This window comes from Trachurus trachurus (assembly GCF_905171665.1).
Source record: "Trachurus trachurus genome assembly, chromosome: 1".
NCBI lineage: Eukaryota > Metazoa > Chordata > Actinopteri > Carangiformes > Carangidae > Trachurus > Trachurus trachurus.
The window spans coordinates 21,050,082-21,072,602 of NC_139891.1; the positions used below are offsets into that span (position 1 = coordinate 21,050,082).

At 40.5% G+C, this 22,521-nt stretch overlaps 1 protein-coding gene across 1 annotated transcript in view; it reads left to right on the plus strand.

The window, feature by feature from the left end:
- tenm3 (teneurin transmembrane protein 3) overlaps positions 1 to 22,521 on the plus strand; it is a 182,603-nt gene that overhangs the window by 127,044 nt on the left and 33,038 nt on the right. The window contains exons 20-24 of the mRNA XM_083978996.1: positions 850 to 981; positions 1,073 to 1,208; positions 4,192 to 4,335; positions 16,361 to 16,432; positions 18,393 to 18,570. Of these exons, the coding sequence (XP_083835122.1) occupies positions 850 to 981; positions 1,073 to 1,208; positions 4,192 to 4,335; positions 16,361 to 16,432; positions 18,393 to 18,570 (662 nt within the window). The remainder of the gene's footprint in view (positions 1 to 849; positions 982 to 1,072; positions 1,209 to 4,191; positions 4,336 to 16,360; positions 16,433 to 18,392; positions 18,571 to 22,521) is intronic.

The following is a 22,521-nucleotide window of genomic DNA, read 5'->3' on the forward strand; positions in this document are numbered from 1 at the left end:
GAAAAGTGTTATCCCTTTCTAAAGAGGTGTTCTTACCCTCTCATTGAGTAGCTTGTTGAAAATCATATTCTGGGCTGGCACATCTTTTGGGCATACTTTCAACTACAGTTCCTGGATTACATCAGCGTACAGTATATAGCCATGTGTCAGATGATTCTGCCAACACGCAACTGCATGCATACCCTGACAAGAGCAGCTGGTAGGATAACTACTGCCTGTTCAGTCAGGGCATCAGACACAGGACTGGTGTTCCTGACTAAACACTGAAAAACAGGCCTGTCTGATACCCTCATGTCTTCAAACAGTCTAGTCTAACACCCCCTGTCACTGTGTGGCTTTCTAAACTACCTCCTGATATGTGTCATTCCTGGAAAGCACGTTTGTCTTATGTGCAAGAGCAACCCAGAGAGGACCATTTATCAGTTGTCAATCGGCCCCAATGCCTCAGAAAATGAGAAACATCAGTGTCATCATACATGGCTTGAACAAGCTTGTTTTCTTTCCTGAATGCATTTGTGTGTGGTGAGATCGCTGCTGATGGAGTACACACCAGCAGCATTGTGTGAAGCTGCTGTTGCTCTGCTAATGTGCTTTTCCTCATATGAAGACAGGGTGTTTGAGATAAATGATGTTGTAGCCGTCAGTGGTATATTCTGAAAGGTCCCACTTTTATCTAATGGTGGATGTCCATGTTTTTAATCATAAAGCAGGTCTAGGTTCTATATTATTGTGAAGTATCAAAGCCTCATTCCAAAATGAAATGTATTCAGAATCTTAGCCTTAAAATGAGCCATCAAGACCTTTGTAACTTTGTGACGTGTTTTGTTGTGTCATTTTATCGTTTGGCAGGTTTTACAAGAAGAAACCTCAATTCCAGGCAGTGATCTAAAGCTTATCTACCTGAGCTCCAGAGCTTCGGGATATAAACCAGTCCTCAAAGTCACCATGACACAGTCATCAATACCTTTCAATCTAATGAAGGTGAGCCATGTCATATACAATATATTTATAAGTTAGTACATTAACCTAAACTACCATGTAGTGACCTTTGTGTTTGTTACTGTTTTTCCAGGTTCACCTGATGGTGGCAGTGGTGGGTCGCCTCTTCCAGAAATGGTTCCCTGCGCAACCAAACCTGTCTTACACCTTTATCTGGGACAAGACAGATGCCTACGGACAACGTGTCTATGGACTATCAGAGGCAGTTGGTGAGTTTGCTCCAACCACTAAGCTAAACAGAAAATAACATGTGTTGTACATTTTGTGTAAACTTTCTCCCAAAGGCAACAAACAACAACAATTAAAGCATGACCAGCTTTGGTTTTCAAAATCGACCTTGAAGCAGACAGAACTTAACTAAGTACAGAGGGGCCTTTTGTGTCAAGGGTACAACATTTGAACTGATTCGAAGCCTAATGGACAGCCAGCAAGCTAAATGGCTGTAAGGTTAGATGCACAGTGTATTTGTGCAAAAAGCCTCACAATAGAGATCTGTGGATAAGAATGCTAAGTTTCTCTTTAAAACACAGAAGAGAAATGCAAAACAAGCAGTGCTTTCCCCCCCATCCTTTTACAATTAACTTGTGTTGTGCTATTACCATGTGATGAAATGAAGCCTAGAGGTTAAATTGTATTGTGATTAAGAAAGGGTCTTTGTTTTGTTACTTTTGTCCAATTATAATTCACTCTTGCTTTTAATCAACATTTTATTTAATTATTATTTAGCTCTATTGCACCCACTTTTTTTTTCAAAGTACCGGTATATTTTTGGGGGCTTTTGCCTTTAATCGTTAGTGTACTGTAGCAGTAGAGAGAGACAGGAAATGGGGAGGCAGAAATGACATGCAGGAAAGGGGAGTCAGGATTCGATACAGGGCCGGCTGCAGCGAGGACTTCTGCTCTGCCAACTGAGCTAAACGACGCCCCTCTATTCCTTGTATTCTTTCGTGTTATCTTATTTCAACATTCCAGTCCTTTTTGTTTTATTTTTGCGGTTAGGAAAGAAGTGTTTATCCTCCATGTGTTTACAAACAAAGTTGATACAAACATTAGGGATGGATATCAGTTTTGCCTCCTGTCTCTCCTTACAATAACCCCGTGACATTTTCCATTGGGGTGAGGAACAGTGATTTGGAAAGGCGATTTTTTGACTTTCTGACGGCAGCCCATGATAGTCAGCCCAACGTTAATTTGCAAGAGAGCTACGTAGTTTGAATTGGTCACATACAACATACAACACAACTATGTTTCTTTACCTTGAAAGAATTTACTTTTTATACACTATATTTATGATTATATTTTATTTTTTTTACCATACAATATGAATATGAAATTCACTTTTATCTATCGCTTTCTATAAAACTATTTTACAGCTAAGTATATATTATGTAAATAACAGTTTAAGTAGTGGCACTGACACTGAATTGTACAGTACCCTATATTATAACATGGTTCAGTGACTAAGTAATATTGCATATCAGAAACACAGCCTTCAGCCTGCTATGACCTGACCTCACATCGTCCATACAGTACGTGCCCACAAACAGCTGACTCCGCCTGAATACTGTATGTGCTTTCATTTAAGGTCTCTTGGTGATATTGGTAAATAGGAAACAGTCATGTGGACTTGTGACAGCAAAGCATTTAACCGTTATGGTTGTCAAAATATTTTCCCAAGGTTGGCAGGTCTTATAGAGCTTGTTGTCACTGCTGCTTTTTAAAAGATTCAGTATTAATCATATAGTTATCTCAGGTGTCACCTTCACCTTAATGTTATGCACTATAGTATAACATAACATGGTGTCAGTTTGCCCTGTTCTGCCCTCCAGTGGATCTGTATGTTTGGTTCTCCAGCCTGGCTTTGTAGTAAAGCATAAAAACTGTGCTTCTTGTGTCAGAGGTCACCATAACTGTTAACCTCTCTGTAACCCTGTGGTGAAAGTAACAAGACACTTTGGTCAACATTGGAAACGGTACTAATAGTAGTATCAGCGTATGTCACAAGTGGAGATAAAAGGCAAACAATTAAATTGCACCAATTCATGGCATAATAAATCCTGGTTTGTGTTGACCATTAAAGTTTGACAACATACTGTGCACAGCATACTTTGCAGAGACAGGAGGGAGGAGGTTTCTCCAATACTTACTTTTCCTGAACATATATTAAGCTGCGGACAGCCACAGCTAAGTTCAAACAGGTCCCGGAAAAAAAGCTTTAACAGGGAAATGGCTGGCACGTAATGGGCATGCTAACCCCACTGACACCTTTATGAGGGACAACTAACAGCAGACATACTTTTCAGTGAGTTATTACTTATAGTAACCCAGCTTAATGGGGTGAACATAAAGAAAATTTACTGCTATGTTTTGTAACACTTTGAAATTGGTGCTCATAAGTTATAATAAGATAGGGTTAATACAAGAATATTTGTAGTGCATTTGAGGCAACTGCTGAAATCAGAGCTGAGACATAAATGTAGAGGTCAAATACATCAGTAGGTAGCACTGCATTCACTCTCCCAACTGGCCCCCAAAAATCAGTCATTACGGGTTTCAGAGAAGTTTTCTCCAGAAATCAGCATGTGATGTAATGATTGAAAGTAGCATAAAAACCTAATGCAGACCAGCACTCAGCAGCCCTCCATTCAATCAACTTGTTGTCATTCAAATTTTCTGTCCCTTTCACATTTTGCTCTGCTGATAAAACTCAGTAATAATTATAGTTACAAAAACACAGAGGCGGACAGCTGAGTCGCAATGAGTTTTGTTGAATTTCTGTGCTAAATGATTAGATGAATAAAATAGGGCTCTCAGTCACGTAGTTACGAGATGAGCTATTTTTCACCATGTGCATACAGTATGAAGCTTGGCATTTAACTGAGGAAAATACAGATGTCTGGGCAAAAATGTAACTGTGTGTTACAGTCTTGCTTTCTTTAATTCCTTTCGTGTGATATAAAAACACACAGTGTGTGTGCGTGTGTGTGTAAACTGTCCAGCTGTAGCTGGAGTTAGAGGAAGTTAGAAAAGCAGCCAGAGGAGGTTAACAGTGTGGTTCACTGTGTTTTCAAACCTGTTGTCTGTTTGCTTTGGTCTGAATCACAGAATCTGTCCTGTTTGGTTTGTTATGAACAAAGTGCAGTGGAAGAAAATAGCTGAATCACTGGCTTTGCCCCTATGTGTGTCTAACAGTGTCAGTGGGGTTTGAATACGAGTCCTGCCTGGACCTCATCCTGTGGGAGAAAAGAACAGCCATTTTACAAGGCTACGAGCTGGATGCTTCCAACATGGGAGGGTGGACCCTGGATAAACATCACATCCTGGATGTGCAGAACGGTAGGTGACAAAACCAGCACAATTCACCTGCAGCCACATGTTCACTATAGTCTCATATAGCATCTGCTATGCAAGGTGTTACAATACTGGTACTGTTGTTGTTGTTTTTGTGCAATGCTGATATGTGACAGGTGGGGTTCAAACCTTTGCACTGAGATGTGAACATGCTCCAAATACCATACATTCTCTCTCTCTTTCTACCTCTCTCCACCTCATTAACTGGTTAATTATGTGTCCAAGAGTAAGAGGACAAAGCTAATAGCAGTTTGAAAGTATGTTAATCTCAGCAGTTGTCAGACTGATTGTCGTCATGCAGGCTTTGGTCGATGGAACAGAGGAAAAGTGTGTGTGTGTGTGTGTGTGTGTGTGTGCGTGTGTGTGTGTGTGTGTGTGTGTGTGTGTGTGTGTGTGTGTGTGTGTGTGTGTGTGTGTGTGTGTGTGTGTGTGTGTGTGTGTGTGTGTGTGTGTGCGCGCGCGTGCATGCATGAGCGGGTGTGTGAGTGAGTGAGTGAGAAAGAGAGAGAGTTCATTGTTGGTATCTTGGATTTGTTCCAGCTGCCCAGTGGAGTTTTTTGGTCTTTCATCTCCCCCCAGCTCCCCCCCTCCTCCTCTCTCTCTCTCTCTCTCTCTCTCTCTCTCTCTCTCTCTCTCTCTCTCTCTCTCTCTCTCTCTCTCTCTCTCACACACACACACACACACACATTTGGTTTCTCATATCAGACCCCACCATTTCAGACCTTCATTCATCTTTCCCCTTTGTCTCCTCCCCTTCCATCCCTCCTCTCTTTGCTTGCTTGTTTTTGTCTTGCAGTGCAGTGACATATTATCATCCTTTATTACCAGCCGTGACAGTGGGGCTGGTGTTGTTTTCACCTTGTGAGTCTGTGTGTGTGTCATCACGGCACAATGTGGTGCTGGAGACACCTACTGTAGTGGGAACTATCACATAGGTGCTTTTGACTACTTTGGCAGGATGTATGTGTGGGCAGGTTTTTGTCACAGTTAACAGCATCACAACCTGCAAGATACAGCCACTAGTCTTGTCTGATTGGAATACTGATCACTGAACACATGTAATAATATAATAATAACTACTGAAGACTCATAGGTAGATTGTCTTTAGTTATGTCTTTGTAGTCCTTCTTTGATTGTGATCAGAACAGTCGGCTTAATAACCTATGGCAACATTTCACTGCTTGAAATCATCCATATTGCGTTTTGTGGCATTACTGGTTGGGAATTTAGAAACAACACATTGCAGTACTGCTGTCTCCATTGATGAAGGATTTTTTTAAATGTAATATAATACAATAAAAACAATAACAACCACAATAAAAATGTTCCATGTATAAATGTGTAATGGCCACTTTAATTTTAGATAATCCAATGGAACTTCAGGTTTGAAATATGATGACTGCATATTACACATTGTAGCCTGAGGGTAAATCTGATTACCTTTGTGGGGAAGTGGGAAAATCTCACATGTTGTAATGTATCCCTCAGTGTGCCGCTTATTGCTGATGTTAACATCCTGCAAAAGTACAAACTCATTGTTCCTGTGATTCTGTTTCTGGTTTCCTAAAGAAAAACACAGAAACCACAGAATTGAAGCTGTGGCTTCAGTGCTCCACCTCTGTCTTTGTTTGAGTCCTGAATTAATTAGTATAGGTAAACTATTGCGACTACCACTAGATGTCGCAGTAGACCACTAGCAAGTCAGAAAAAACAAATGCTCAGGCAAAATGACTGCTAGCATTGCCATTGTGGACGATTGGCGTTAACTCAACATTTGCCATTTAACATGTAACATGCACCAAAACAAAGAACAGCACAGCTCAGATTACAACTCATACACTCACATACAGAACTTTTAACAACAGTATAATTCAGTATAATTATTTACTACGTTACTTTACTACTACTATTTTAACTATTTTAATTCCCAAGCACTTTGTTATACATAACTGAAAACTGTGCTTTATGCAGCTAATTTTCATTTCATTTTTGTAGTACGGCTGCTGCACCTTTTACTTCTAGTAGTAGCGCTTTTATCCACTGGTGCAGCTGTGTTTTGGTTTATGTTCAGTGGCCCACTGATGATCCTACCCTCTCCCAACTTTATGAAGTCTCACAGTCTGGGTCCTTACTTGCTCAGGCACTTTTTTTCAAAGGGCTGCAGGTGCTTTAATTACTGGTAAAATAACACAACCGGTTTCCATTCACATAGCCAACCATTCAGGAACCAGGTTATATAAGAATAGATACATACTGAAATGCATTTTTCCAGCTTTAGGGGCATTTTGACTTTATAAACCTCCTGCTCCCTCGCTTCCTTGCCGTCCTCTATCTGTCACCCCATCCATCACATTGCTATTCATCCCTCTCTCCCTGCAGTCCTCTCAGGCTTTCAACACCTTGTCACCTGATTGTGTGTGCGTGCGTGTGTGTGTGTGTGTGTGTGTTTAAAATGCACATGTGATATGTGATTTTCCGTCTATATGCATACTGGTCCCTGTAGGTGTCCTTTTTGTGTCCTGAAGGGACATTATTGCAACACGGACTGTCTGTTTGTTCCTTTGAGACTAAAATATATAGCACATGGACATTAGAATAATCTTGTCTGTGTTCACGAGAGAGAGGGAGAGACCATCAAACACTCCACTGCAGTGTCTTTATTTCTTTGTAGTTTGTCTCATGGCTCCACTACCCTAGTGATGTTGATGTTGTAATGTGCTAGATTCAAAAATAACATGCCGCATGGATGCTGATGTCTCATGGGCTGGCAGTGAGACTCTCACTACTCACACCACACTATTTAACAGAGTGTCTCAAATTTGACTTTTGTCTTTTTAGCTATGTACAGATAAAAATGGAAATGAGTCCGCCGGAAGGCATGTCCAGCATGTAGTTTATACATCAGACAGAGAGGGACTGACACTTTCATGTTTAAATAGTCACTCGAAATAGGTGCTGATTTTCTGCAAGGCTCTGCCTGCAGAGTGTGTGATACAAAGCTGTAGTCACATTCTATCATACCGCAGTTCCTTCCTATACAAGAGATTAAATTAGATTAGATTAGATTAGATTTGATTTGATTTGATTAGATTAGACTAGATTAGATTTGATTATGAGATTAGATTAGAACTAGGGCTGCACAATGAATCAAAATATAATCAAAATCATAATAAGGCTGCATAAGAGTAAAATATCCTGATCGCAGATGCTGCTTTTTTTCTTCCTCTTTTTTTTTTCTTTTTTCGGTTCTGGGTTGTAACCTGTTGTCCTGGCTGGGGTTTCTCTTTGTGGAGCTCAGAGCTGCCCTCTTGGTACCCCAGTGTCCAGGCAACCGTAACTTGCCCATGATGTGAATGTGAGTCATTGGGTGAGTCCTAGATGGGTCACATGTGCAACTATTAGCACTACTTCTCTCTATCTTATAACCATATGTATAACAATATTAACAATGAAAGGAGGAAGGAGGTTCTGGAGGAAGCATATTTATTTAATAATGATTCTTTGCTCTGATCCTTGTTCATGTTCACATAGCTCTGTTACCTCTCCACATCAAAAAATGGATGGCTTGTTTCATGAAAAGAAAGTTAAATGTTCTCAATGATATTTTAAGGTGTTGTAATATTGAATAACACCACAAAAAACATCATAATATCAAAATCATAATACGTCTAGAATATAATTTTATATATTAAGTCAGTGTTATTGCTAGCCCCATCCTTATAGTTTATTTTTGGTGCTATTTAATTTGCATTAATGTTCTAGTTATGTTCCAAAGAAATGCACCCCAACACATTTTTGTGTCATTTACTTGACACTCATACTATAGTGTATTTTATAATTCAGTTTTCCCCATTGCAAATAAAGTAGTCAGATTTGGCATTTGTTAATTTTTCCAGATACATTTTCAACATACAATAATAGAATGATAATTATAACCACATACAGTAAGTTCAAGTATTAGTTAAACTCTGTATTGTGTCAAAAAAAACGATGCATTTTATTGGGGATTCATAGAAGTTCTCTGGGATTCATCTGAGAGATCACCTGTTAGTCCCAGGACTCATTATGTTGAAAAGCTAACAACAATACTGGCATACTGGTTGAAATCTCAATAAAACCAACTTTTTGTGCGACCTGAGATGTAAGAATCAGTTTGGATTTGGCACAAATGGTTAGAAAACCATGAGATGTAACCCATGACAACACAACACGGATCATTTCCACATTTGTTACGGGAAAGAGAGGCAAAATGAGGTACAGGGAAGGGAAAGAAGAAGAGATATGAGGAGGAAAAGAGACGTGCTGGATTTGTGTGCAGGGGACTATCCACACCTTTGCACACAAACACACACACACACACACACACACACACACACACACACACCCTTTCATCCAGTCTTATCTGAGTTGCTCAGCAGTTCAACTCACTGCTCAGTGCTCACAGATCACACAACACCAGTGTGTGTGTGTTCGTGTGTGTGTGTTCGTGTGTGTTCGTGTGTGTGTGTGTGTGTGTGTGTGTGTGTGAGAGAGAGTGTGATCTGCTTTCCTGTCTATACACTGTGAGGATGTTTTCCAGTCAGGGTGTGTGTGATTTTCATTCAAGTGTACCTACTTGTGAGTCTTTGAAGCTCATGTTTGTCAATGTATTCACATATTAGTGTGTGTGCACACAGGGACAGAGACTGGGGAGTGTGAGCATGTACGCTGCCTCGTAAACCTCCACACTGTTACTCTGACACTGGGCTGGTCAGCCAGACTCAGGCTGCTTCGCTCCACAGAACCTGTGAGAGTTTTTTTTTTTCCACATCAAATCAAAATGACTGAATTTTAAACAACTTCTGTCTGAAAATCTGAAAACGATACAGCTTGATGAAAGTTAAAAAGATGATGGATTTGACTGAATACAGTCAATGATCTACCATACCATACTACTCTGTACAACACTGAATCTCCGCTACCCACACTTGTTAATGGGCCCATTTTCGATAAATATATCGTTCTGTCTCTATCGTTATTTTGTTATTATTAGTGGTGGCGGAAATGCTGGTCGAGCCGACCAGCGTTTCCTTCGTTGCGAATCATGAGAATAACGCAGCCGCATCGCCGTTTATGGTCGGAACTACGGTGGTATGTGAACCTCTTTGAACCTCTGACTTTAATTATTGATGAATGAAAACATGAGTCCGTCTTGCGCCCGGTCAAAGAAATGTACGGTGCGCGCGGAGGCTCATAAATGTAGTGTGAAAACGCTTCGCTTTTCCAAAACTCCTCGTTGTCCCTTTAAATAAAAACCCTGATCTAACAGAAGCAGTTAGGGACAACGTCAGTCTTCTCCCTCTAATAAAGTCTCTGTCCTGCACCCAGACAGGTATGCAGAGACTATGCTATGCATTATTAAAAGTCATTCTCAGTTGTGTCAGAGCCTTTTTTTTCATCTCCAGCCTTAATTAGTTCAGAACGTCACAGGGTGAGAAAATTAGATGTCTGTGTTTCATTTGTTCATGTGTATGACTGTAACTGACAGCACAGACAGAAAATGTTCCTGCCTTCCTCCCTAAATGTAGGCTGACACCTTTTTTTTTGCCTACTGTGCGTGACTTGATGTCGTGATGTGTTACTAAGAAACTTCATTGATGAAGCACTTCATAAAAACACGCCCATGATCTGCTTTAAAACAGAAAATACACTGTTGGTACTGCACACACTTACATATTAAAGTATTATGTTAGGATTTTTTTTTATCAATTCTTTGTTGAGAGCATCACAAGGAAGATAAGAAACATTTTTGATCATGCTGCATGCGCACGGCCCAAAGCTATAGAACACAAATGTCAAAGAGGCCCTCTGATGTACTGATGTCATTACCAAATGTATTTTTTTACAATTTATTATATTGTATTATTTTGTTCATTTATTATATCATTATTATGTCATCTTATGGATTTAATTTTATATTTTTTTTTTACCCTTTTCTCATGAAAAGATTGTGACAATATGATCTATCTCTTTCTCTCTAAAATTAAACCACAATTAACCTTAATAATAGGAATAAAAAGAAGAATATGTCTGAAAACAAAATTATTTTGACGTTATGGGCAGCCATGTATATAGTACAATATATACTATGTTTCTTTTATGCATTTTCACATGAAGCACTTCGTTGTAAGAGTTGCAAATATTTCTTATTACGTAATATTATTGTTAAAGGAATAGTTCCACCTTTTGGCAAATTCGCCTATTGCTGTAATCCCTATAGTTTTAGGAGTGATCTAAAAACAGCCAATCTGAAAACAGCTTGCACCGGCAATTAAAGGTTGTGAACCTAATCCTAGGGATTATGGCAAAAGATGCATACTGTATGCCAAAATGTTGAACTATCCCTTTAATAGTAGTAGTAGTATGTCCACAAGTTGGTGAATGAGGCACTTCCCAGATCTTTTTAAAAGAGGACACTCCTCACAGAGGAAGGTTAAGGAGCCCTAACAGAAAATGCCCTACTGCCCTGGTTCCTCAGAGGGCACAGACGGCACAGCTGGTCTGCAGATCTCAGGAAACAAGCAGGTGTGTAGGGCTGAGGAGGTTGGCAATGTATTTAAAAAACAAATAGTACAATTTTAGATATCAGTTCATTGAAGAAAGACTGTGCTCATATTTTCAAGTTCTTATAAGAACTAGATGCAAATATGTTGCACAAGCTGGAGGCAGTTGATACATTTCTGAGGCAGTCCAGCAAATAATGAGCAATCTAAATGGCTAGAGACAAAGGAATGCTGTGCTTCACTGAATGAAGGAAATGAGCTAATCTTGGCAATATTCCTGATTTTTTACAATGCATGCAACTGGTCTGTGAGACTCCTGGCCCACTAAACCTGAGCTGCATCATAAAATAGAAGAATTCTCAACAATTTAGAGGTTATAGGCCCAGGTCTGGACAGGATGGCCTCTGGGTCTTGTCCACACCCGTGTCCGCCTATTAGTGCCCTTATTATTCAAATAGCTTCATGCATTATACAGCATGTGTATGGGATATTATTTGACTCCCATTGACACTTGGTAAGTCTGTTGGTGCCTGTGTGGCACAATGTGTATGACTGGATACAGGTTACTCATAGAGGAGTGGTTAGGATATTGTATGTGCATGAGTGTAGTGTGCCATTAACATGGTTATGTGTGTGCTCATGCCCTAATACACCAAGTCAACATTCGTCTGTTGCTTGGTTACTGTTAGTCAATGTTTGGCGGATGACACTGAAGTTTTTGGGGCACAGTTGTAGGTTGTGCACTCTTAACAACATTTTCTGCTTGGTCAATTGACCCTGTTGGAGGACCAGTGTAAAGTGTTAATTACATATACCAGTGTAGTTGCAGGTTGCAACAAATTGAGCAAAACACAAAAGGCCCTTTTAGTGTGTGGTTTGTCCATTCTGGTCGACTGTAGAAACACAGTGGTGCAAATTGTTGGGCAACATGGAAACAACCTACTCCCTATTTACATATGAAGAGATTATCAGAACAAAATCACCAGACTACCTTTACCTTTGTAGAGGAATTATAAATGGTTGCTCATAAATAAACAATTCTTAGTTGTAATCCAGTGTTTCATTAATTGATGCAGGCTCATTATTTGGCAAGGGTTTGGGGAAATGTTCTATTTAATACAGCTTAAAACAGCTTTCTACTGATAAATCTTAATAATAAGCTCCTATTATTTAAAAGGAGCTTTATAGTAACTCATTAATGAATGTTGGTAGGTTTTTTACCTAAAGCTCATGAAGCTCATTTTATCAGATACAGATTTTTTTTAAGTATACTGCAATATGCAGTATAAATCTAGATTTACTATTTGGCAAGCAACAAGTCACTGCTGCCCTTGTTGTAACAGCTTATAAATGACTTTTAAAGTGGTAACAAACTAATTAATAAATTAGTTATAAACGAGTTATAAATTCTTAATAAAGGTAGTCCTCACGTTGTGTGGTGAAATATTGTGTGCAAAGTGAATTACACACAATTGAAAGTTGATTATGAATATTATATTCCACTGTGATCCCTGAATCTCTCACACAGGTTGTTTAAACCTGCCTCGTAACCCAGCCTCTCGCAGAAATGCATTTCATTTCATTTCTCGGGAGAGTCTGGCCTCATCCCCCCTCTAAGCGTTTGGGGTGGGCGGGAGCTGGGCGGGAGTAGTAGCAAAGACGGTTTAATATCTTTGGTAGTAGCGTTGACAGACAACCCCATTCAGCCAATCAGCAAGTTGGTGTAGTGACGGGGCTTTGGACCAGTCGGTCCCTGATTGGCCAACGTGCTGTGTCAATCACAGCGGGCGACGCTGATTGGCTCGGCCTTCTGAGGGTTTCAGGCCAAACGCTTAGAATGGGGATGAGGCCAGACTCTCCCTCGGAATGAAATGAAATGCACTTCCGCGAGAGGCTGGTTTACGAGGCTAGTTTAAACCAGCAGCTGCAATACTGATTGAATACTGAGCAACAATATTTTCTGCATGTTTTACTTCACTTTAACTTCTTTCACAAGCAGAGGACCATATGCTGAAGACACACACCCTCAATTATTTCTCCAAGCATGACAGTTTAACTGATTCACAGTGGTGTTAGAATAGTTGGCTTGTTTGTTTTTGTCTTTCAGCCGTGTTTTTGAATTATGAAACTTTTACCGAAGGTGTGATGCAAAACTAAATGTTTTACCAGTCTGACATTGCAGGATGCTAAGTCTTTGAGACAAGGTTGGTATGTAAGGGTCCGCAGGTGATGCGGTAAGAATGTAAGCATCCAGGTTTTGAGATTGAGAGTTTTGAGATCAAAGTCAAATGTACTCATTTATATAAACACACACAGAGCTGTGTGAGAAAGCCTTACTGCCCTCTCTTTTAACACAGCAGGAGCATTCGATTTTCCTCACTCTTTCTGTTCTGCCTTGCTCTCCTTTCTCTCTGTCTCCATGTCCTTCTCATTCTCATATCACCCCCACCACACGCACACATTTTCCCAGTCAGGAAAGTAGTTGGTTGCCTGTTTCGACTGCAGCACAGCATGGGTGAAACCTTGCTGGCTCGGCCTCTGTTGATCAATCAACACCCACTAATGGAAGGAGAGATGAAAGAGAGAGACAGTGAGAAGAAGCAGAAGATATGGTGAGGGAGAGGGAGACGGATACAGAGATAGACAGACAGGAAGAGATATAACAGATATGGGATTTGAACATTGATAATAATTGACTGTGTTCACGGCTGAAAGTTCTAGAAATGGAAAGAATTGACATTCTGTCCAAAAATCCTCAGAAACATCTGCTGCAGGTCTTATGCCATTAGAACATATTGACGCGTTAACCATAGCGGAATATGTTGAAAACATCTGATGGCAAATGTTTCAGAGATGTACTTGATCGATTCTTAAATAATGATGTGGTTGTCCAACCACGTTTCAAGGCCAAAGTGTCCGTGTCTTGTATCTGTTGCTATACTCAAAGGCTTATGTCATAGCCTCCCCCTGGCTGCATCACACTGCTTCTCCAATCTCTATCCAAGAACTCTCTTCTCTGTTTATACTGGAGACTCATTGGTCAAGTGCTTACGGTTTATTGGATCTTATTTTTATTTTTCGTTCACTCACAAATGATTAATGTTAATGTCTGTGTTCATGTTCAGCACTGGGAAAACATCAGCAAAATGCAAGTCAGTGGGGATTTTTCAACTGATGCATCAACTTATTGACTCTAGAAGGACAAGCCTTACAATTGTATGTGTTTTTGTCCATTACTACATTAGTATTGTGGACATAAGCTCAGTTACCTCTCGAACAATAGGAAACATAATGAAAATTTAGCATTCTCGTTTATTTGATGTATTAATTAGAGAAAGAGACTAATTATGGGTCCTTCTCACCAATCTAAAGTTTGCATCTGCTGCCACTTTTAGTCACGTCAGTAGAACAAAAACTCAAGTGGGTCAGATCACATTCTCCAAGTACATCATGATTTGTAGTCTGCTGTAGATTATGGCGAAGGAGATTTAGGGTTTTTGTCATGATGTATCAACAGCTTCTACTGAGCTCCAGCCAGTGGACAGCCCACACTTACATTATGCCAGAGGCCCTGATAAACTTGTGAATTCCTTTAGCTCTTGATTATGTTGAAGCTGTCCAGGCCCAGAGGCACTGAGGCAGTCACAGGCCACAATAAGCTATTGTGGTGATGTGTCCATGTTGGTGTGCAGTGCCTTTTTTTACACCAGATGGAGTTTTGAAGTTAGCTCAGAGTTTGATTGTCCTTGTTGCTCGTTGGTGAATAATTACCTTTGGCCTATCACACAGTATTATACACAACAAGTTACAATACAGTAAGATTGACAGCGCAAAACAATGGTGAGTACGAGAGACTAGAACAAATGAGAGAAGAAGCTTTCAAAGAAAACGATGGGCTCAGCATCCTGATTCGTACCCAGTGGGTCGTACTTGTCTCCAGCGCCTCCCTGAGGGTAAAAGCTCAAAGTGCACAGGATCACTGATGGGTGGAGTCTAGTCTACCGACTTCGCTCACAACTCTACTCTGTCTGTCTGTTCCTAACATTTTAAATTCCAGAGGGTCACATTACAACAAACGGCCGGTCAGCAGCAGAGTTGCACCCCACCGAGAGTGCCAGATAGATAGATGGATGGATAGATAGAGATAGATAGATAGATAGATAGATAGATAGATAGATAGATAGATAGATAGATAGATAGATAGATAGATAGATAGATAGATAGATAGATAGATAGATAGATAGATAGATAGATAGATAGATAGATAGATAGATAGATAGAAAGAACGGCGGGCTGGTTTTCAGAGATGATGGCAGAGTTTTAATAATTCAGCTCACCACAGGAGGTTCCTCTTTGATGTCTCACTTTGAAGAACAAGTACATCCCTCTCACATTACATTAACACATTAACCTCCTCACAAGTCAGTGGAGCAGCCCCTCCCCCTCCTCCTCCTCCTCCTCCTCCTCCTCCTCCTCCTCCTCCTCCTCCTCCTCCTCCTCCTCCTCCTCCTCCTCCACCTTCTTCTATTGTCTCTCCTCTTGTTTTCTCTGCATTTCTCTACCTCCACTCCCTATCCTTTATTTTTTTTATCTTAATTTCAGTTTTATAATCTAACTCCCATAGTGTGTGCAAGCATCAGGAAAGACAAGATTTTCTCCGCCATAACCTCCCCCTAACATTATCTTTCAAAACACATCAAAGAAATTCATCCCAGCTTCCAACAGAAACACACATTCCCTCTCTCTCTCACACACACACACACACACACACACACACACACACACACACACACACACACACACGCATACACACACTGAGCTACTGCTTCAATCCCACTTACAAAAGAGCAATTGCATCATTATGCATAGTTATTTGTTATTAAGTGCTGCACAATATAGTTGTAGTGCTGTTCCGTATAGTAGAGAAACAAAAGATAACTGTGTTATTTATTCATCAGATTTCAGAGCCAAAAAACTCAACAACAGATATGAAAACTTTTCTCTGTGGCTATTCTGTCAGTCTCACTGTAATGCTTGATAACTTCTCATGTAAACATCACACAACCACTTTGATGCACAAGCACAACCTTAATTTACTGTAGAACTTATCAAGCACATGGTGATATTGTCGCTTCTTTTCATTGTGATACATGATTTTAGGAGCTGGAGTCCAGTGTCCACAGATGCTCACACACCCACCATCTTCATCACAGCTCCCCCAATTTCTAATGTACCATGTAGTCTAATCATCCATTTTAGACACTATCACATCATGGTGAGCTCCAGTGACAAGGTCAAATCAGATTTGTATTAAGAGAACAATATCTGTGTTGTATCTTGGAGCATATCGGAGTGACGGTTGTGGTTATAACAACACAGGTGTTAAAGCCCAGCAGAATTAGTCTGGCTGTTTTCTCTCTTTCTGTGCTCCTTATATCTCTCTCATCTTTACATCTTCTCTCCTCTAGGTATATTGTACAAAGGCAATGGTGAAAACATCTTCATATCCCAGCAGCCCCCTGTCATCAGCAGCATCATGGGTAAGTACAGATTGAGCTTTTAAGACATACACATTTAATATGTAATTTATCATGTCATTGCGGGGTGATTTTGTTTGACTTTTTCTGATTTAAAGTTACAGTGTATAACAGCTTTTTATTAGCAAAAATCAAATCAAATATTGCTTTCATAAATACGTATTTACCAAAGTCTAATCACAATCGCATACAAATGAAAGCTTTCTTGTAGCTTAGAATGAGTTGTTTACAAAAACTGTACAAAGGTGGCAGTGCATCCAACCGAGGCTGCCATGTTGTATCGCCATCTTTGAATACGGTACAAACTTGGTTCAAACGCTCTATTGAGTGTCTGTGACTAGGCTTGTGCCAATCAGCAACCCGATCCTCTATCGGAGGACAATCGACGATTTCTTTTGCCGTTATAAAACACACACACACACGGGGCTACAGCTGAGCAGCAATGGCAGCTAGATCTTCCAATGTTGAACTGTTTTTATACAAAGTGCAGAAAAACACCAGGCTGAAGAGAAAAAGATCAGTTAACGGTTAGTTTGCGAATGTGTTTGTCCTCGGATGCATTGGAGGGGTGAACTCAAGTGAGCGAGTGAGCACTGCAATCTAGAATCTGAATGCTGGATGTCACAGTTTGTAATTTAAAGGTGCCATATGTAAGAATGTGGCCAAAAACGGTTACTGCAGTCAAATTCAAAACACAGTGATCTTGTTTTTTCTCCCAGCCGTAGCGGCAGCTCAGTGGAAGCAGACCGGAGGCTGAAATGCCACTGACGCCGCCGTGACTGGGAGAGAGGGCTAGGTGGCGCAACATGCCAACACGTAAATTCAAAACATAAACATGATTTGCAGTCTGCAAAAAAAGATATTTAATGCGAATACTCTGGCTGTACTATTGTTGTTGGTGAGTTCATCATGTTATATGAACATCATTATTCCTGAGTCTCTGTGACGTATTAGGAGGATTTTACGGCCAGTTGCTTTAGATTTCTTACCTACTGTACCTTTAAGCCTTGTGGCTCTTGTAGAATTAAGTACTTTATATTTTGAATTTTGATTTGAAGACTTTAATCATGGTCAGGTTTATTTACTGGACATAAGAAGAACTACAGCTTTTCCGCTGTTCAATGAAGTCTGGATTGTCCACTTTCTTATTCCCTGCACTCCTCGTTACCACTAATTCTCCCTTTGGCCTGGCATGTATTGTCGAAAGTTTTGGAAGGTTGATGCTATTTGGAAGTATTCCCAGTCGTTGACTGTAATTTAATTCAACCTTTATTTCATCTCAAGAAATCATTGAGGGAATGGTCTCATTTGCAGCGATGTCGAGAGTGCATTTGAACAGGAAAATACAAGAAAAGCAAAGTGTAACAGCAGCATAGAACACAGTTTAAAACAGTTCGATTCAAGAACAAAGTGTTTTATAATCGTGGTATTAAAATGACCTATGAGGAAACGTGTGTTAGGTTTTAAGTGTATTTTGTGTTTTGTTCCAGGTTTGTGCAGCACACTTGTTTGAGTACAGGACCAGCATTAAATTATGGAACATGTGTTGCACTTTATCAATGTTGAAGGACCTGAATGGCTTGAGTGTGTTGTGTGAGAGAAAAATACAGAACTGTGTACAAATGGGAGCTACACTCAGTTAGAGAAGATGTGACGTTGTTAGAAATCATAAACAGGACTGAACCCATAACCGAACCTTGTGGTACTCCCACAACGGTAGTTTCTCAGAATCACACTGTGTTTTCTATTAGAGAAATTGTTCTAAAACCATTTCCAGGAATTAAAATCAAAAACCATTTGTCAAATTAATGCTTGTTCTACCGCAGTGTTCAACAGACTGGCCTGATAAAATTGATATGGACTGAGCTTTCAATCCAGCGGTCTGGTTTGTGGAAAGAACATAAACCACTGTTGCAGTCAGTAAAAATGGATCTCAACCCCCCCCCCCCAACCACTCTCCTAGGAAATGGGCGTCGGCGCAGCATCTCCTGTCCCAGCTGTAACGGGCAGGCGGAGGGCAACAAGTTGCTGGCACCTCTGGCCCTGGCCTGTGGAGCAGATGGCAGTATCTTTGTCGGAGACTTCAACTACATCAGGAGGATATTCCCCTCTGGCAATGTTACCAGTGTCATGGAGCTGAGGTAAGAGGGAAAGGAGGTGGCACGGCTGGTGATTACAAAATAGCTGTGTCTACTTGGGGACCAATGTCACAGATGCCTGTTAGTCCCAGAGAAGACTAGTCTTTAAAGATTTTTTTTCATTTGAATAATGGAAAATATCCAAAATTTCTCAAGTCTAAAAATGGGAAACATAAACTATATGTGAAAACTGGTTTGTAATTTAAATTTAGGATTCCAATTTGTTTCTATGGGCATCTTCTTGTTCCTGTACTTAAGTGTTCAGCTCTGCATCATTGGTCTTGGGGGACTGTTCAGCAGTGCTGCAAAGCATAAAGAAGGAGAAGGACAGATGAATTGCCAGATTGGACACTTCAGCACTACAGTAATAAGCATTTGAGTACTTACTCTTTACCCAAAGTGTTAAAAAGATGAAAAGAACACTGAGTTTAGAGGGGAACGTCTGGTTTAATGCTCTGAATTTAGAAACAAGCCTCTGGCACACTCTCTTGAGTGCTCATTTCTCAAAAACTCTTCACCATCTGAAATCTTCTCTCTGTTGACCTCTACGAAGCATGATCAAGTTCTGAAATTTCTCTCCAATTTCTAACTGGTCCTGTGTTAATTTCCAGTCAGTTTATCTTCTGGTGGGTTTTCATGGTAATATCCAGCAGCAGTCTGTCTACTAACTCCTGTCTCCTCTGTGTTTTCTTTCCTTGCTTCTTCTGTACTAAAGAAACAAAGATTTCAGACATAGGTAAGCGTGCCTAATCTTTTTTAACCATTAACCATCTTTCTCTTTTACTGTCAGTTCACCTTGCTCCTACACCAGACTATGGTCTGCATATATCCTCCATCCTTTCTGTCTTTCTTTTCGCTAAAACCAAGCACTTGTTCATGCCTGGCAGCTCTCAGACCTGGCTGTACTGACAGCCTGAGCACAAAGTCACAGTACATCAAGGAGATATGAGATCAAGCTAATGGTGTGCATAAAATGTGCTGATTTTAAGCTGCAATGTGAATCATTTGGGGAAGAGGAAAGTGTCAAGTGTAACTCGAATGCATTACAACTTGGGTTTTGTTGGTTTTGTTATGATTCATTTTGCCTTAAGACAACACACACAATGTGTACAACAGAGACAATACAAAACGACACACCTAAAAGGTTTAGATATTCACCATGTCATTTCATTTCTATCTGTCATGATCTCATGTTACTCACCAAACCATGAAGTGGAATTGTCCATTTACGGTCTTATCAGTACTGTAATGTTTCAATGTGACTCTCAGCAAAGTCAGATTAAAGGCAGAGAGAAACAAAGAACTGGGAGAATGATAGGCCTGATGTTTACTACATCGCACTCTTTCTTTTTTTATTCATGTTTCTTTTCTGCCTCCCTCGGTCTCATTCTCTCTCCCTCTGTAATCTTGACAAGCGTTCACAGGAAATCGAGCTGATTCTTCTCTTGTCAGCTCAGATGAACGGCGCAGGCATCTCTGTAGCAGCAGCCCTGTAGCAAGGAGACCTAGCAAGGAGAGATGGGGGTGGGGATGAAGATAGTGTTGGGTGTGGTTACTTTTCCTCATTATTTCTCTCTGTTTTATATTTCACCCTCCTTGTCTCTTCCTTCCTCTCTCCCATCCCCAGTGTCCTTTTTAGTAAATTCACTCAAGCTGCTTCATGTTTTGAAAGCACTCACAGACACAAACACAACTACTGCACTACTGTTCACAAACAGCAACCAAATATTCTTTACCCGTGTCAACACAGAGACATAACAAATAGGATAACTGCATAAAGGAAATTTCTTTTAGCTCTGATTTGGTCTCCACCAACGTCACCAAAACATCTCTGCATCTATAGCTACTAAATGTTCCCCAGCTAGATGTGTGAGCTTTGTCTGCCAACAGTTTGCTGCTGAGCAAAGGAGTGTGAATATGCGTATGAGAGATTTTTCCTTGTAAACACCTGCTGACTGCGGCTGCAAACAAAGCTGATGAGAGCAGCTGTAGCCACCAGAGGAAAAAACCAACACAACAAAGGTGTCTCAGATATTTAGCTGTGTAGAGGAGTTCAGTGAGCATCATCTTCAGGTTTGTAGCAAAGACCACTTCACATTTTATTCACATTTCTTTTTTTTCTTATTAGGGAGGGAAGTGAATAGTCTTTTCAGGGGAGCATAGCAGCCTTTTCTATGATTAACAAAGATGACGATGAAGAGTGTCAGTTCACAGAAAATGAAAATGACAGGTCCGACAGAAGCGCAATTTATACACGCGAGTTAGTTACACGCTTATTGGAAATGTGGCCTTGTTGGAAATCATGTTGTTGTCAGCCTATTATTTGCTCTGGATCAATTTTCTCTGTTACTCATTCACACATACAAATACCATGGTGAGATGGATATCACAAATAACCTCTTTGCTTTCACCGGCCACTCATGCTTCGTCTGGTGTGCACGTTGATACGTTGACACCGCTACTCTTTCGATTGTCCATTCTTAGTGATGTGTGTAGAGTTCTGTCAATGAAGCCACTTTAACAGGCAGTGGAGAGGAAAATCTTTGTAAGCGCTGTCAACTCCTTATGTGAGTGAGTGACTGAGTGAGTGATAATATCCTGTATATGCCGAATACTGCAATGAAACCTCTCCATAGGACGACCAATCTGATTCACAGTTACAGCAGACTGTGTTGTCGCAACCGCCCATCTGCTTCCCTACCGTTTCGCGGGCACTGTCTGTGGTACGGGCAAATATTTTCTTGATCTCGACCCCTGTGCTGTCAAGTTGCTCAGTGGAGGCACCTACGATGTCATCTCGTTTAGTTATGCCATGGGTGAGCCTCGAGCAGAAAAGTTCCTCTTTTATCTCTTTTCCTGGCGCCGTATCTCCACCGCATGGAGGATGTCTTTGATGCCCACAGCCATCCTGAGCACCGGTGTGTTTGTCAGTCCAACGGTTGCTGGATGTGTACATTTCCACCAGTCAACAGTCCTTACAGACAGAGGCAAGTTTTAATCCTGGGCATGATGGTGTCCATCAACACTGGCCTCGACTAAACTTCTTCAAGTTTGTGTCGTACATATGTCAGTATTGCAGTACAGTATTTTTATGTGCACTGTAAAGGGCTGTAAATACCAACACCATCATATTCCCATATTCCCATAACCATATAAATAAATATTGAATATGATGTGCTAAAACGTTAAATAGATTATTCTGCAGTGACTTTTAATGGTTTTGGAAGGCACAGATGCAATATTGCCCTTACTTTGGGGACCATATATTGTGTTTCATTTCTAGTACTGTAAGTGCCAAAAAACAGTTGCATTTACTTGCTACTCTTTCTCCACAGATATCTGTACACAAGTGTATGATAAATGCTAATGCTCTTCATTTATTCAAGGATGTTTCACTCACTCTTTTACATACACACCTGGAAGCTTCCCAGAGCAGCCCCTGTTTTACCAGTGGCTCCAGTTATATCACTACAGTGATATTTACGAGGATTGGATTAGTGCTGCTGCTCCTTCACTTTAATCCTGTCATTTCAGGGTAAATCTGTCCATGAAGCTTCTCAGTCATCCAGGTCGTAGTAGTCGTTGAGTGCTGAAGTTAAGTTAATTTTGATCTGTTTGTTTCTACGGAAGCGCATTGCATTCACTGGATTAAAAAAAATGATACACCTTCTATTGTAATTATGAGAAAAGATCTTGTAATTATGAGACTTTCGAGATTAGGAAAAGTGCCACACTTCGGTAAAGTTGGAAACATTTCTGGCGACCCCACAATCACGTGACTGTACGTGATTGCGGGGTCGCCAGAAATTTGGGATGTCAAAGTGGGGTCATGAGCCAAAAAAGGTTGGGAACCACTGAGTTAGGGTGTCTCGGTTCCTCGACCTTTAACAATGAGGATGCATCCACCATCAGATGCACTGCTCCAGCTCGCCCCTCCATCCATCCATCCATCCT